Below are 16,925 nucleotides of genomic sequence, written 5' to 3' on the forward strand. Positions count from 1 at the left end.
AAAGTGAGTCAAAAGAGTTTGACATTTAACGTTTAACCTCAACAGGTTTATAAAGTTGCTACAGGAATATGAAGCAGAACATTGTCTGTAAATTGTTAAGCTAAAAGTCGGTAAAGGAACTGTAACCTTTGACCTGCCCACAGATCAATAAGATTCTTAGTCATCTAGACAGCAACCTACTTGCAAAGACTGGTTTAAGGTATGTAAAACAGTATTCATATTATGATTGGATGAAATCCAGTTTGTCATGGTTGGCCTCAATGACCTTGATCTTAGACTTTTTGATCCCCAAATCAAAGGGATTATTGTCTTCTATACTTTTAACCAACCTCCAAAGTGAAGCAGAACTCAAAAATTATTACACAAAAATATATTTAAGCCATGAATGTATGGACAAACTTGACATTATTATACCATCAGGCTTATAGGCTTATGTTAACATATTAAAATATGTGCAAAGACAGGATTTATCTGGAGAAATTAGACTTGTTCTAATACTTGATGCCAGAAGCAATGGATAAAGATATCGACTGCTCTGTCTAGCTTTCAGCAAATGCTTCACAGTTAACCCATTCGACATGTAAATTATGTTTTTATGCAAATATTACATTTTTTCCTAATGTTTCTGAAGTTCTAATTATTTTCTAGTATATCTCCTTTACTTTTCTCAATGGTCATTTGACCATTCTACTCTACATAAACAGCAACTTGAACATATTCAAATTCAGCGAAGGTAATGTGATTTTTTGGTAGTAATTCCAAGTGAATAAAATAACCCAAACTTTAAACTCAAATGGTATTTCTAGCTTAGTTTAATCAAACCTTAAGTTCCATCCTACATTAAAGCATAGTTAGTTTAGCCCCATTCAATTAAATTTTGGTCCTGATGTTGCCTTCTAGCAGAAGCCATGTTCAGCACTTTCTATTCATTAGGGGTGTGGTATCTTTTGGCAGTCTTTGTCATAGACATCACAATGTTTATGAAGCAACTCAAACTGTTTTCTCCAGCAGTTCAATAGTTACTGTTCACAGTAGAATTTTTCATATATATATATATATATATATATACCACTTATATATTACTTGATTATATATATATATATGTACTTACACTGTAAGTGTTGCAAGAGCTCAAATAAATATATCAACAGCAAAAACAAAAATGTATCAAAATTCTGTTGTATGTCCACTATTAACCGAGATTCTAGAAGTTTATAATCCATCTGAATTATCTGTAGTGTTAAAAACATAATTTTGTCCAAGTCCAAATTGCATACAAAATTAGATTGATCAAGTGCTTTTAAATTCATGCTTCAATTAATATTGACTTAATGTTACTTCACCTCTACTTGTAACTTTGCATGACATAAACTATACACTAATTAAGGCAGTTCAAGTACCGGTCCCATCATTGTCTGCCACATGGTCATAATATGACAATAACATTAGAATGCCAATTATAGATTAACTCACAACATTCAATCAATAAGATCTGCACATTTTATTGTGCTATGCCATACAGCCCTACTTCCCTAAACAGAGCTAACTTTGGACAAATATTTCTTTTGATAGTATTTTGGAACAAGGCAAACAAATAAAAAGGAACCACTTAAGAAAATGTTTTTGCTGCACTCTAAATTGCAAACAATGTGTTCATATCTCTTTCAAATATGAGGTTTAATGAATTATAATTTTGTTGAAACAAAGGAATGTTGATTTCCTATTAACTTCTCAATTTATTGCTCAAAGTTTGATTTTAACTGGTTTGTCTTAAAACCTTAAATGTTTCATTATATCAAAAATAGTATGTATCAATTTCCCTTCATCATACATATTTTTTTAAACTTGAAGAGTGTTATCACTGATGAAAATTTCCATACAATTTTGCGTGAAGGAAGGAAATATTTTGGAGGACTGTGAATAAGATTTCAGTCAATGCTGGAAATGACCTGATACCCATGTTTTATGTTGGATGACACAATGTCATGTGATATGAAACATTCTTTATCTTCCAGGGTCATGATGTCATTGACTTTAATGTGATTTACTAATATTAAGTTCTGTGGATCATGCTGTCAAGACTATTTTACAATTCTAAAAGAAATTAAACTGCAATGCTTTCTCTAATAAATTTTCTCTACATGATAAAATAATTACAGGCCTTTGTCTCTGTTAATATTCACCAAAAGAAAGTAAATAAAATATGGTCATTGTTTACTCCATGTGCAAGCCACGCACAAAGGTTTGTTTCAGGTATTTGGTGTATAACTATGTCATTGTGTGGAAACCATTTTTCTTCTTTCAGTCAGTAAATTATGACCTTTTTACCCCACCCCCCACACGCTGTTTTGGTTCTCCCTTACTCCAAGTGCATGTCATGGATGAAGTCTGGTAACTGTAAACAGTAAAGAGATCTAGTTATTTTGTTGAAATGAAACTGGTAACAGACAGATTTACAAGGTTATAGAAGAATATGCTATGCCTTATAGAAGTCCTACAACCATGAAGCTATTATCAACAATAATTATGTATCAGAGAGAAGTGATATTCAAAGTATTTATAAGTGTTTCCAAAATGTCTGCATCCTTGTAATTTTACTTAAAATCTCTGAAAATATGAAACTAACATACGATACAGAAATAATAAAATGTCTTTCTTGAGAAAGTAGAAATTGTATATCCAAGCACGCTTAGAAAGTAGAGTTAAAAAGTTAAGAATTATATATCTTACAAAAAAAAATATTTTGCAAAGACCTCATTCTTAAATGTTCTAAATGTGATTGTTATCACCTTGTGTATACTTTTTATCATTATGCGTAGTTTTAAGATGAATTTCCCAAATATAAGAAAAGTCACCTCATGATTTAAGGGTTTATTGCAAATCATAACACACCATATGCAACTTCCTTTCAAGAAAAAGACCATATTCTGTGGAACAAACAATAGGAATACATGAACAAATTCAAAGATTATGCCAAATGACAATAATTTAAAAAAAAAAAAAGCTCCAACATATACATAAGAAATGTTTCATTTGTGTAAAAATCTGACATGATCTCCTAAAAAATAAATATCATTCATGCAACGTCTGAAAATTAGATAGAATGTGCTGAAAACAGACGTTGCAAGTGAGTCAAGTGAAACTTATGTGAATTTTAATGACATATAAAAAAATGGTATACTGTATCCACTTATGTGAAAGGTTAGATTATGCCATGACATGACAATGGTTAAGAAAAAGATTAATCAAACCAATGTACCAAAATTATACACCCATTTCATCTATTGTATACATGTACTTTTTATTACAAAAGTAAATAATTCCAATTAGAACACAGTAATAACATGCCTACCCATCATACATATTGATAGCAAGTAATACAAGGATGAATACAGAGAGTTCTATCTTTGTACAACAATTTGCTAACAGAAATGGCACTCCTCATGATTACTCTCATCTTCTAGAAGTGTTGTTCAGTGTAAAATATTTTTCATAAAATCATAAAAATAAATAATATGCAAGTATAACAAGTTTATAAATATAAATAATTGCTTAACTGTACCTTCTGGGATATAAATGTATAAAGTACCAATTTTTTAAGGATATCTACAAAATAATACAGTATATGCAAAATGAGTATGAATATCACAACACATTGGTGGAAAATAATTAAAAACTGCATAAAGAATCATATGATCAAGGCAATAATATTTCAAACCCATACTAAAAGGATTAGTTATGGATCCATGTCTACAAAAATGGGTTTTTTCCTATTGCCTGTAATAAAATTAAAGGGAGATAATCATTAGCCACACATGCATTAGAACATTTTCTGTGACTGCATGTTTTAAAGTTGCCCAGAGGCAAAATCCATACGTACATGAATATATTGCAAAAGTTATTCCCAAGGTTAATTCAGTACAGAAAGTTACCTAACTTTTTGTCTTTTGCTTATAACTTTTTTAACCACATATTAACATCATTAAACTTGACATCACAAATCAGATATCAGAGCAATTACCTTGAAATACCTCTCCACCAATTGAGATATTGCAATAACAAAAAAAATTACAAAAAAAAATATAAATACTTACTCATGAGAATGTTTAAAATTCACAAGCATTTTTCATTACAGTGTCATTTTTTGGCATAAATGTAAGCTATTTTTAAAAAAAGCAATATATCATGGATCCCCTTAAACTGTCAATTTTGCTATTTTAAATATTTCACTCAGTTCTTGAGAACCAACTAATACCAAATATCCCCACTTCCATTTTCAGCAAAAGTTCATCTACAACCTTATGAAATGTTAAAGAATAAATAGTTGCCCACAGTATTATATTGGGATAGTACATTATTTACAGAAAAGGGCATTATTCATTCTTAACTCTTTATATGCTATTTAATTTTGTAGTACATGGTCCTGCTTTGTCAGTTGTTTGAAAAAAGAAAAGAAAATTGCAATCTGCTTTTAAATTCCCTGTATTTTCATTACTTTACATAATTGTTACACAAAACCTTTTATGAAAAACAATTGTTGAAATCTCAACTTTATTATAAACATCAAGTCACATAAGTAACTTTTCTGATCTCTATAGTTACAGGTGCAAATACTGACAAAATTACAAATTACCTTCATATTTCTGCTGTAAATTTATTTCGTTTTTTAGTGAAAAGTTCAAATTTGCTTAAAAAGATACTCTATTCTTTTAAATGGCTCTACCATATAGATGCAAGTCTGTTACAACTTTAAATCCAAGTTATAAAATTCACAGGTTTACAATTGGCAACAGTTAATAAAGTTTATGCCCTTAACGTCTGTAATAAATGTTCACAAAACTGTGCAGTTGTTCTTGTTATTTCTTCTAGTATATGTCTGTCATCAACTTACAGAGACAGTCACTTGTCATTTTCATTACCTGTTCACCTGTTACTTGCTTAGAAAATATATCCTTACTCTATGTTTATTGCTGATCCATGGGTCTGATATCATATTCTGCCCAGTAAAAACTGATATCTTATTCTGCCCAGTAAAACTGATAACATATTCTGCCCAGTAAAAACTGATATCATATTCTGCCCAGTAAAAACTGATAACATATTCTGCCCAGTAAAAACTGATATGATATTTTGCCCAGTAAAAACTGATATCAGATTTATGCAACAAACCCATAGCCATAACCAATGTTAAAAGTTTCAATTTGTGATAGGCTTCCATTTTCTTGTGCATGTGTCTGTTGTCAGACAAACTTGACCAATGTACTCTGATCTTCTGATCTGCATAAAGATTGGTTTCATCTTAGGTTGACAAGCATGATGACTGTTTTTGTCCAGCCAACATGAACAGCGGAGTCCAATTCAAATTCCTTTTTCGGGCTAAAAATCACTCATTGCTATTTCCAGGAACATTCCCCCCTCCCAAATAATTTCATCTACTTTAGAACATTCAAAATCATATTCATAATTACTATTATCGGCTGATGATGAATTGTGTTGTGAGTCTGCAATTTTTAGTTTTCGATGTAACACGTGTTTTAACCAGCATCTGTAAACCTATTCTGCTTAATGTATGGTAAAACTACAACACAATGCTTCATCCAAGGTCCAATTTACCAATCAAATTTACTTTTACATCCAATATTAAGTATAAATATGTGTCAAGAGTTGCCAAACTGAAAAATGACTTTAGCCAAGTTAAGTGTTATAGGACCTCTCCAGACAGCTGAACATATTCCACAACAAAGAATTTTAAGGGTTAGCAAAAGAACAAAATGTTATGAACATGTGAATGAATATATATATATATATATATATATATATATATATATATACATATATATATATATATATATATATATATATATATATATATATATATATATATATATATATATATATATATATATATATATTATCATAAAGATGTGCGCCTGTTGTAAAAGAAACAAATGGAATAAAATATATCTTCTGCATGAGCTGTTGAGCAAAAATAATGATTTCATTTGAGCTGTTTTCAATATTTGATTTGAAATGAGCACAGCAAGTGAATAATAGCCTTGTATTGAGGTTTTGAGTTAATGGTGATTTTACTGTCATAAAGTGAGTTTAACTAGCAATTATTTATACAACAATTCATGTAACACAATTGATACATTTTATCTTGTATCTTTTGTCTTGGACACAAATATAAAAATTAAACAGACAATTAAACATACAACTGCATATACTGAACATTTATTATGCATGCTTAGTCTAGTAAACTATTATAAAATCAAAATCAACATTTAAACTAACAAACAAACTATATATTAATACATCTAGTCTGACAAATCACAATTTGATAAAAATAAACATTTCTCATTCAAATACTTTCCGTTTGGTAAGTTAAAACATAAGCACCATCTTCACAACATGCAGAGAAAATGGCAGTTATGTTTCTCACAGTATTACTTCTGATATGTAACATAATGAATATGAGATCAATGGAATTTTCTGTGTAACAGCATTAGCATTAAAATGACTAAGTGATATTCATATTAAATGGCACAAGTTTCTTAGCATTTACACAGGCCTATATCACAAAACCCTCACTGTGTGTGTGTGTGATTTGGATTTTTAATGTAGCTTTAACAATCTTTCAGTCATATCGCTATGATGTCTGCAGTGTGGCAGTTTTTAGTGATGTCTAGCACTGGGGCATCATGCCGCAGACATGTGGCATGATGTCCCACCCAGTCACATTATCCTGACACCGGGCCGACCAGTCCTAACACTAACCTCTTAATGCTGAGCGCCAAGCGAGGCAGCTGTTAGTACCATTTTTGTAAGTCTTTGGTATGACTCGGCAAGGGATCGAACCCACGACCTCCCGCATCCGAGGTGGACACTCTAACCACTAGGCCACCGGAGCAGTCAAAACCCTCACTAATAGTTAAGTTCTTAATGAAAAGATTCATAGTTTACTAATATAGTTAAAATGATAGACTATACCCTGATATACAACAGTCCTGATTTGTATTGACTGCAAAACTTGTACGTCACACTGACAATGTGCGAATTGTTTTCATAGAAACATATCCTATTCTCACACAACAAAAGCCTGCTAAATGGATTTATTGTAATTATAATTAATTAGCAGTACATAATCTCTGTTTGTTCATGTACACGGTACATATGTATAGATGCTGTATAGTTTTTCACAATAAATATACTGTAATATTTTACCCCATTGAATAAAAACTGTTTTCTGTGACTGTCTGCAATGTTTACATTATTAAGGCTACTAACCTATTAAAATGCACGGCTGGATTTTAAATTTTAAATGCTAACATCAAATAGACTTCATTTACAACTCCTGGCTTTTTGGTATATCAGTGTGCAGACAGTAAATCCATAACTTAGGGACTGAGAACTTCTAGCTCAAATAATGTATATTCCAAACATACTTTGACCATCCCTCAAAGATTTTCACTGCACATATCACAATCTGCTGTTCCAGTGTAAAATATAGCTTATACCTTAAGCCCTCACCTTAGGTCATCACAGAAAGTAATTACTGAACTGTTCGCTTAAAATGCCATATAAAATAAAATGCATTGCTTGATGTGTTGCATTCAGTAAAGAATATCACAATCAACTAAATGACATCACAGATGGCAAGAAGAGGCTACACTATTACTCACTGACTACTACAGTGAAAGTTAATTTGGCTGCAAACAGTAATCAATTATTTTAAATGAAATCTCTTTTACCAGTTTAGAAAAAATCGTCCAAGTTTCAGAACTTAACCATTAATATCGCCAATTAACTTAACAACATCCAGTCCTGAACTTTCCTTTAATGTTTAACTTTTGAGCCCTATAGTTTAGGATTAAGTCCCAAATTTGACACAATATGAGAGAACTCCAAGATATTGCATATTTTAATGTTTGAATCACAAGGCAAGTTACTGTATGTTTATTAAGCCTTTAAGGATTATCATAAATAGTCTGGATCTTGACTTTTTGTTGAAAGTGTATCTATAGCTGGACTGATACAGTGAACACAGTCTGGGTCGGGGCACTGAAGAAATATCACAGAGTGACTCTATCTTACAGAATTCAGAGTGTACAAATTTTAAAGCAAAATATTTTAATTCTTATGTATTTACTTGCAAAGTTATTGGTTCTTTATATTTGTTTATTTCTACATTCAACTGCGAATTGCATGGTCCTTGCAGATGTATAGTCTAATTCGGTAACAGAAGCTGCACCCATATTTTGATTGTCACTTAATCAACCCATATCTCTTCCTGATTTAACTATCTTCAAACATTAATTTTGATTGTGATGAGAGCTAAATTCACTACTTACAATATTCTATTACAGTCCTATATTTAATCAAGAGTTTTTCCTAAAAAAACATACCATAGTGTCAGAGAGTACAACAGGTATATAATACTGTATGGATATCACAGAATATTGAATAGCAACAAGTCATGTAAATAAAGTCACTAACAATTTCCATACTTCAAATATAAAACTAATTATAGAAAAACACAATAACTGAAGCCTATGCCGTTTTACATTTCCTGATGGCACCCTGTGAAAGATTGCATAAAGAGGGTTACAGTCTTGACATATATTTTAAGATTGATCATCTTGATGGAGAGAGAGAGAGGAAAGGGCAAAAGAGGAAATAAAGGAAATCAGTCTAAATACTAAAATACAGGTTTGAATAAAGTACATTTCCTAAATGAGAAAAGAAAGTTCTGAAAGGAAAAATGCCACTTTAGCAATAAAAAGGCAAATGCCATTTTGGCAATAAAAGTGGAACTGCCACTGTGGCAAAAACATTTTCCCCACAGATACATTTCAGTATTTAATTAGGGTATGTATATATATATATATATATATATATATATATATATATATATATATATATATATATATATATATATATATATATATATATGTGTGTGTGTGTGTGTGTGTGTGTCTTCCTGATTGGTGTTCTTTATAATACACACAACTCTCATTTGTTTGGAAACAAAAGGCTACATATGAATATCTCTCAAAAAATCACAAACCATTATGAAACTAGACAAAATTAAAAGTTGTGGGGAGGGTAACTAATTTTTTATGATGTAATATACAACATCTTACTATTTATACTTGATGAAAAATATTCTTATCATAGGTTCCCCCCATGTGGCGAATTGGAAAGATGTTGGAAAGCCCCTGGTCTAAACCAATATACCTTGCCCATGAGCAGTGTCCATTCTTTTCAGAATGAGAAAAGAAAGCCTTAGCATTCCCAAGATATGTTCCGACAGTCTATGTTAATCTCCTTGATTTTTTTAAAATGGGAAGCAGCTGGTGGTAAGGGATGGAGAGCATTACAAAGCCAGCAACACCTGGTAAAGCTCCTCAACAGCCGCCTTAAAACTAAACTCTCCATGCTGGTCAAGTAGAGTGGGACTTTTGCTCGGGAGTATCTTCACACCCACTGTGTTTAGTCTCCTGTTCACAGTCTGCTTCCATTTCAGGACAAATCATTCCTTTTGGCAGTGTTGATGTAATTTCATAGTCTCCATATAATTCATAGCTCATACCCTGTGGGAAAGCAATAAACATAGGACAGTCTGGTTCTGCTGGACAATTTTGTCACACTGGTACCGATAGCTGGTTCAGTGGGGGTATAGTTGACATATTTATTGGCCATGCAGAGGGTGGTCTGGTAAGTGCCAGTACTGGCCATGCCATGAGCATGACTGGATAGACAGATCTATTGCTAAACTCCCCATCAAAATATTTTTGTGTAGCCTTACACCTGGCAAGATGGGGGTGGGGGTGATCTATCACTAAGATCCCCATAATTGTGATAGTATGTAGCCATAGGCATGTTAGGATGGATAAATCTGTCATTAAGATCTCTGTTTTGTAGAGAGATGAAGCTTTTGACTTGGTGAGATGGAAGAATCTATCATTAAGATCTCTGTTATTGTAGAGAGATGAAGCTCTTGACTTGGCGAGATGGATAAATCTAACATTAAGATATCTATTTTGTAGAGAGATGAAACTCTTGACTTGGTGAGATGGAAGAATCTATCATTAAGATCTCTGTTATTGTGGAGAGGTGAAGCTCTTGACTTGGTGAGATGGAAGAATCTATCATTAAGATCTCAGTTTTGTAGTGAGATGAAGCTCTTGATTTGGTATATTGAAGAATCTATCATTAAGATCTCCATAACTGTAGTGTTGTACAACAGACAGATCTATCGGTAAGATATATGTAGTTGTAGAAAAATGAAGCCAATGGCCTGGCTAGATAACCAGATCTTTCAGTAAGATCCCTGATTTAGATGGCTGGACTGGCCAGCCAGCCTGCCAAGATGGTTGGACAATCATGGACAGCTCTGGAAAGCAAAACAGTAATACAGGATGAATTTGTTTTAAAAAAACAGGCTATGCTCGGACATGCAGGTGTCCTTGTGCCCCTGGGCTGTCTAAAAATGGTAGTGCAATCACCATAGTATCATAATTACTTGTAGGAATGAAAACTTTGTGTCACTGTTACCCTCTTTTTTTTGCATTGGTCAACTATTGCAAAACCGTAGTCCATTCACTCTCAGACCATATGCATGGTACAGTCACAACTTGTTTGTTTATTTCTGGGCCTTGAACTTGTTGCATTTATTACAGTTCATTGACAGGTTTCAGTGAAATGAAGATATACAAGAAAATACACAAAATACGTATAAATTTACAAGCAATAGCATATAAAGAATAATCTCAAATTGCAATATAAACACATGAAGTGAAGGCATTTTCCCTTTAACATAAAATATTAAAGCAATAGTTATGTCTGAAACCAGAATAAGAATGAGGGACAGTGTGCATGGGTAAAGTATTGGCAGGCTAAACAAGCGACATTCTCGTATTCCAGAACCTTCCAGCTCACCCTTTCGAAAGATGAAGTCTCATCGTATGGTCAGGCTATTTTCTCTCTGTAATGGAGCCAGCTATGAAAAAGCAATAATTTACTTATTACTTATATTAAAACATATCAATCTTTCAGTATAAAAATATAAAATATGTAACAATACATTTAACTTTTAATTTATGTTGCTGTATTTTGTATTTAACAAAGGTGATTTTTGATTTTGAAACATTCTACATGCATGACAAGGTATTATGGATCTCAGGTCTATATCAATATAGAATTGAACAATGGCAATGAAATCAGATTAACACATCCACATAATTTTTTTCAGCCTCCAACAACTGGTTTTGCCTCCAATGTCTTGACATCTGAATATAATATCACCATTGTACAATCATGGAATTTTCCTGAAAGTCTCTTCACTGTCCTGAGGCGATAAGGATCATGTCCAATTCTGTACATGTTCCAGTCACTTGATGGAGGCATATCTAATGATGTGTCAATGTGCGTGGTGATATTCCCTGCAAAGAGATATATTGATTCTGAGATTTGTCACATTTATTCACAAATAATATGTAATTCATCTAATGAAACTGATTTCCAACATAATAATACTTCTAATATAAATTTTCCTGTCTCTTAATCCAGGTAATTTCAGCTTAAAAAAACCATGCAACTTCACCTCATTAAAAATAGTCATGACTGTAAAAAAAGACCGCAACATACCTGCCAACCTTCCATGCAATATTAAATCTTTTTCTGAGACACAAAAATGTGTTTTGATCCCAAAATGGTGTGTGTGATTTAAATAAATGATGCATAATTGAGAATTAATTATTTACTTTCAGACTGGCAACATTTTATAAGGACCAAGATGACAGACATCATTATAAGTCTTTTGGTGAGAACCCCATGTCAGTCTTACAATATGCGTTCAGGGGGAGTAATGACAGCAAGATAAATGACTGGCACCATTTTCATCTTATGACCAACTATGTATCATTAAAAGTCTATAGGTGAAAAGCTGATGTTGATACAGCCATCCATGATTTGGGAGCTGTAGATAGAAATCACGGTGGCCATATTAAGGGTCAGTGTGCATCATTTTCATTTCAGACCAAGTAGACACCATAAGAAAAGTAGTGATAACAAGATTTTTCAAGAAGGCATCCACACCATTTCACTTTAAAACCAACAAGACATTATAAGGCATCTCCTGTTAAGAACCCCATGTTCGCTCTCACTTTCCATTATGGCAGAGTAACAATAACAACATTTTGAAGATGGCTGCCATAGTGGCCACATTGGATATCAGACTGGCACCATTCCATTTAGAACCAACTAGACATCATAAAAAGTCTTCTGGTGAAATCACAAAGTTGATAAGACTAACCATCTAGGAAAAGAAGCCATAACAATATTTCAAGATGACCACTGTCTATGCTATATTGAAGGTCAGATTGGCATCAATTTCATTTACTGCCAAGTACCGGTAGACTTCATAAAAAGTCATTCAGTGAAAACTCCATGCTGATATGACCATTTATTCAGGAGAAGTAGTGATACAATTCTTAAGATGGTTGCCGTGACAGATATATGAGATGTTTGAGTGGCACCATTATCATTTAGGATTTCATAAGAAATCTTCTGGTGAAAACCCCACCTCAATATGACTTTCCATTCAGGAAAATATAGCATTAACAAGATTTTCAAGAAGCTGATGTGGTGATATGTTTTTCCATCAGATCAGCATGATTTTCATTTTAGACTAACTAGACATCATAAAAAGTCTTTCAGTGAAAATTACATGTTGATATGTCCAGCCATTCACATGTAGTCAGACAATTTTACAAGATTTTTCATGGTCAAAAACATCATTTTCAAGCACTATAATTAACTGCATATACACTTAGGAAAAATGTTGATTATGGTATATGTAGTCAACATGATGTTGTTGTTCTAGGGTTTAATGCCATTTTTCAGCACAAGATAGGCTATACATGGCAGCCAGTATAACTGGTGGAGAAAGAACCTGTTGCAGTCCACATAATTTCAGAATTAGGTATTTCATTCTTAAAGAACAAATCTGGAATAGTTTTTAAAAACTAGGCCTAGGAGAAGACACTGAAATTAAATAGGCTTTGAGGTAGTGATGCAGTCATTTCATCTACTTCAGTCTGGCAAACAGCAGTCTCATTTCCTACTCAAGAAAGTTTTAAGTTTAAGCAAAAAATATTCTCAATTCATTCCTGTTGTCAATAGTTCATTCTTTTTATGTTTTTCACTCTTGTCGTGAGACTTCATACAGCTCTCCCCCATTATAACATGCTTTACTATAACATTATTCCAGATATAATGTGGCATTGCTATGAACTACAAAATCCGAATTATAAAATTTTGATTTTTTTTTTTAAATGTTAAATATTTTCAACATGAGCTGAAACCTTTACATCAAACAATACTTGTTTCATTTAGTGGGAGCACAGGATGTGTTTTAAGTCACAGTCTAACTCTAATTTGCCACTACTGCATTTTATTCCTAACAGGTTAATTAACACCTGAAATTATGTGTGTCTCTAATATAAAGCCATAATAGTTATTGGTCTGTTTCAAATATTGTACATGTATTTGACTAAAGTACACATGACTGTCAAATTTGTCTTTAGCACAAAAGCCACCCCAGCAGATCAGTGACTTTATCCCTGTAAACACAGATCACTGATTATGCAGAACACCAAGTTATTGTCAACCTTTGTTTACTAATACCTGGTCAGCAACAGATCACAGAAAGGACTAGCGGTAACATGTCTTTCTGTGACTGTTGCAGTGCATCTCAGAACAGACAAATGTTCATTTGCATAATATAGCTGCAGTACAAATCAGGTCTCCTCAAACAATTAGGTTTCACTTTCCTGTGAAATCAAATTAAAAGTGAGTTTCGTCTTATCAGTATTTACAAGTGAATTAAGATGTTTAATCTCACAATGGAGACGTCCAGGAAATGGAAAGATTACTTTGTGAATATGATTGTGATTTTATGGGATTCATGGATGAGGATGTTGTAGAGGCTAAACCTGTGCTACAGGAATATTTTAACTCATTATAAGATGTGCAGTACTGGCTTAAAATTGATAAGGACTGTCCCACTGCTGAATGTAAGACTGATGCTGACATTATCCACTTCTTCCTTGACGCTACATGAGAGAAAGTTTCATTCCTGATAAACAGGAAGCAGGATCTACATTTTACAATGACCAAAAGGTCCACCATAAACACCCCTTTCAAAGCCATATTTGCACTCAAGAAATGACTGATGTGGCTGGAAAGACAAGACATTGAGCCCTTTTAAATTATGATGTCTCCTAAAATTTACTGGCCTAGGCCTTGTCAGCAGAAATATATCACTCTATTTCATCATCACTATATTTTCAAACAGAAAATGTCTGCTATAATGTTGTCGTAAAATGAGTATCCATACAAGAGTATAGAGTATAAACATTGCAATAAAAAGCCTCTAGTCTGAATGTTGGTTTATTTTTAGCTTCATATAAGTGGAACTGTTTCTTAATATTTTTCTTTTTTGTTGGTTGAACTTGTAATGTTTTACACACAAGCCAAACACATCATATATATCAATAATGCATTATTTATATATCACCTGAAATTGCTGAGACATGCATTCTCCCAGACTACAAAATCTACCTCACACTGCATTGATTGCTAATAATAGGTGACTTCATAATTTTTACAGTTATACCTGCTATTTACTCTAAACTGGATTTGGAAGAAGTTTTGTCTATTTATTGTTTACCTTTTGTATTAATTCTAGAGTTAGTGCATACGTTGTCAATGTGCTTATTTTGATTATTGCTGCAATGCTAGCCCATGTGACTTTTATTCTTAAATTTTTCTGAAGTTTTAAGTTTGCTATGTCATTTATGACCAAGTTGGACTTTATAGCCAAAAACTTGAATGGCACAATAATAGCAGGTAATTAATACTCCAATTAGTTTCACAAATTATTTTTTAAATACAAAAAGAATTGCTAGATAGCAATTTACATACTCTGAATACAGAATGGTATCAAAGTTTTATTTCAAATTTTGTCAGTAGAGAAATTCTGAAATGAAGATAATTTCATTTTATGCATACCCGCTAATGATCGCTTTAAGTTAGTTAATTATGACCAGATTAAACTACAGATAAGAAGAAAATAAGAACAGACACTATTATTAGACTAATAACCCAAATAATTACATAAATTCTCTTTAAATACAAAATGCAAAGCAGCAATTGACTAATTTACTTATTTTCAAACAAGAACATTGTTTCTAAATTGTGTCTATAGACAAATTCTGAAATGAAGATAATTGCAGCACATTAAAAAAAATGCAAGCTCTCTAATGATGGATGTCATTTTTCTAGTTAGTGAAAATGCTATGGTTACATCTGTTTCACTCCCTCTCTCTCATTCACTTTTTGAGAAAAAGAAGGCCTGTAGTCTAGTTGAGCTTTTGTGAAACATCTCATAAATATGTGCCTCTTGATATCTGGTTTCTTTTCTGTATTAAGAGTTTATTGTGTTTATATAATTTGCTAGAAACCAATTTTAATTGAAAATATCACAATATGACCTCATTGTGTTTCTCCAAGTCCAAAATTTGTCTTTCACAAGCTAAAATCTTATTAGGTTTTACAGTACAGTGCAACAACAAGAAACATTTTCATCCAACAGTTCATGGTTTTTTTTAACTTTTCTTAAGCATTAAAACACAAAACTGACCAGTAGTTGCCACAAACTGTCTTAATAAAAATTGTAAGCCACTTTAGACTTCTATTATAAGCACCTATTATATGTGTGGGTGGGTAGAGAAAAAGAAAAGGATGAGATGGGAAATGGCTTGAAAATAAAATAGTTGTTTAGCTTTCTTTAAAAAAAAAATAACAAACTGAATCAGGGTCATCTAAAACTTATTTACTTTTTCTGGTTGCAAATTTAAATGGTTGGTTCATAATTGGGCAAAAACATAATTACACAGTTTGTTTTATATACCATAAGAAACAAGTCTTACATGGTAATATGAGAGTCCAGATTTGTTTTTCACAAATTGATATGTTATTAATTTTAAAGTGTGTGATTTCGTGCCAGTATATTCATTCAATAGTTACTTTAAGAATACAGCTACAGAAGAACATTTCAGATCAGGGAGGTCATTTGTTCGATCCACGTCTGAGTCATACCAAAGACTTACAAAAATGGTACTAACAGCTGCCTCGTTGGGTGTTCAGCATTAAGAGGTTAGTGTTAGGACTGGTCAGTCTGGTGTCAGGATATGTGACTGGGTGGGACATCATGCTACATGTCTGCGGCATGATGCCCCAGTGCTAGACATCACTATAAACTGCCACACTGCAGACATCGTAGCGATATGACTGAAAAATTGTTAAAGCTACATTAAAAATCCAAAATCACATCACAGAAGAACATTTTCTAGCAAAGCTTGTTTATCTTATTATTTTATGATATGATGCCATGCTATTCTTGTTGAAAAAGCACTGAACAGAGATATAACATACATGTTATAATTTCCCATGTACTTGATTTTGCATTTATGGTATAACTGGTAAGTCATTTGCTTGTGATCTCTTTACAAGTTTTATTTGTATTAATGATTACATTAATTTGTCTAGAGTGGGTATTGTAGTATGGAAATAATAGGGAAACTATGACAAATTAGTGACCAGTATAACATGCACTTTTATGAAATATAATACATTGAGAAAGAATATTGAAAATATTGCCTGATGCAGAGCAGAATGTAATTTCTGCATGCAGACATGATAATAGGTATACACTTTATCAATCCAAAGGAATGTACATTATAACCAGGAAACAGGAAATATGTCTGCTCTGCTGTGTGGCTGAGTCAGGGAAAATTCAAGAAACGTAAAATGTGATATTACGTCTATGTCACACACATTTGTCTGTATGCATTCGTAGC

At 32.6% G+C, this 16,925-nt stretch overlaps 1 protein-coding gene across 2 annotated transcripts in view; it reads right to left on the reverse strand.

The window, feature by feature from the left end:
- Positions 1-8,973: 8,973 nt before the first annotated feature.
- Positions 8,974-16,925, reverse strand: part of LOC149804544 (uncharacterized) — a 37,908-nt gene continuing 29,956 nt past the window's right edge. For both annotated transcript variants that reach the window (XM_089941380.1, XM_089941374.1), the window contains one exon: positions 8,974-11,444. In XM_089941380.1, the coding sequence (XP_089797506.1) occupies positions 11,423-11,444 (22 nt within the window). In that variant the 3' untranslated portion in view covers positions 8,974-11,422. The remainder of the gene's footprint in view (positions 11,445-16,925) is intronic.

The sequence above is a fragment of the Sinohyriopsis cumingii genome, chromosome 2 (assembly GCF_028554795.1).
Source record: "Sinohyriopsis cumingii isolate HCF-2022 chromosome 2, ASM2855479v2, whole genome shotgun sequence".
NCBI classification, from domain to species: domain Eukaryota; kingdom Metazoa; phylum Mollusca; class Bivalvia; order Unionida; family Unionidae; genus Sinohyriopsis; species Sinohyriopsis cumingii.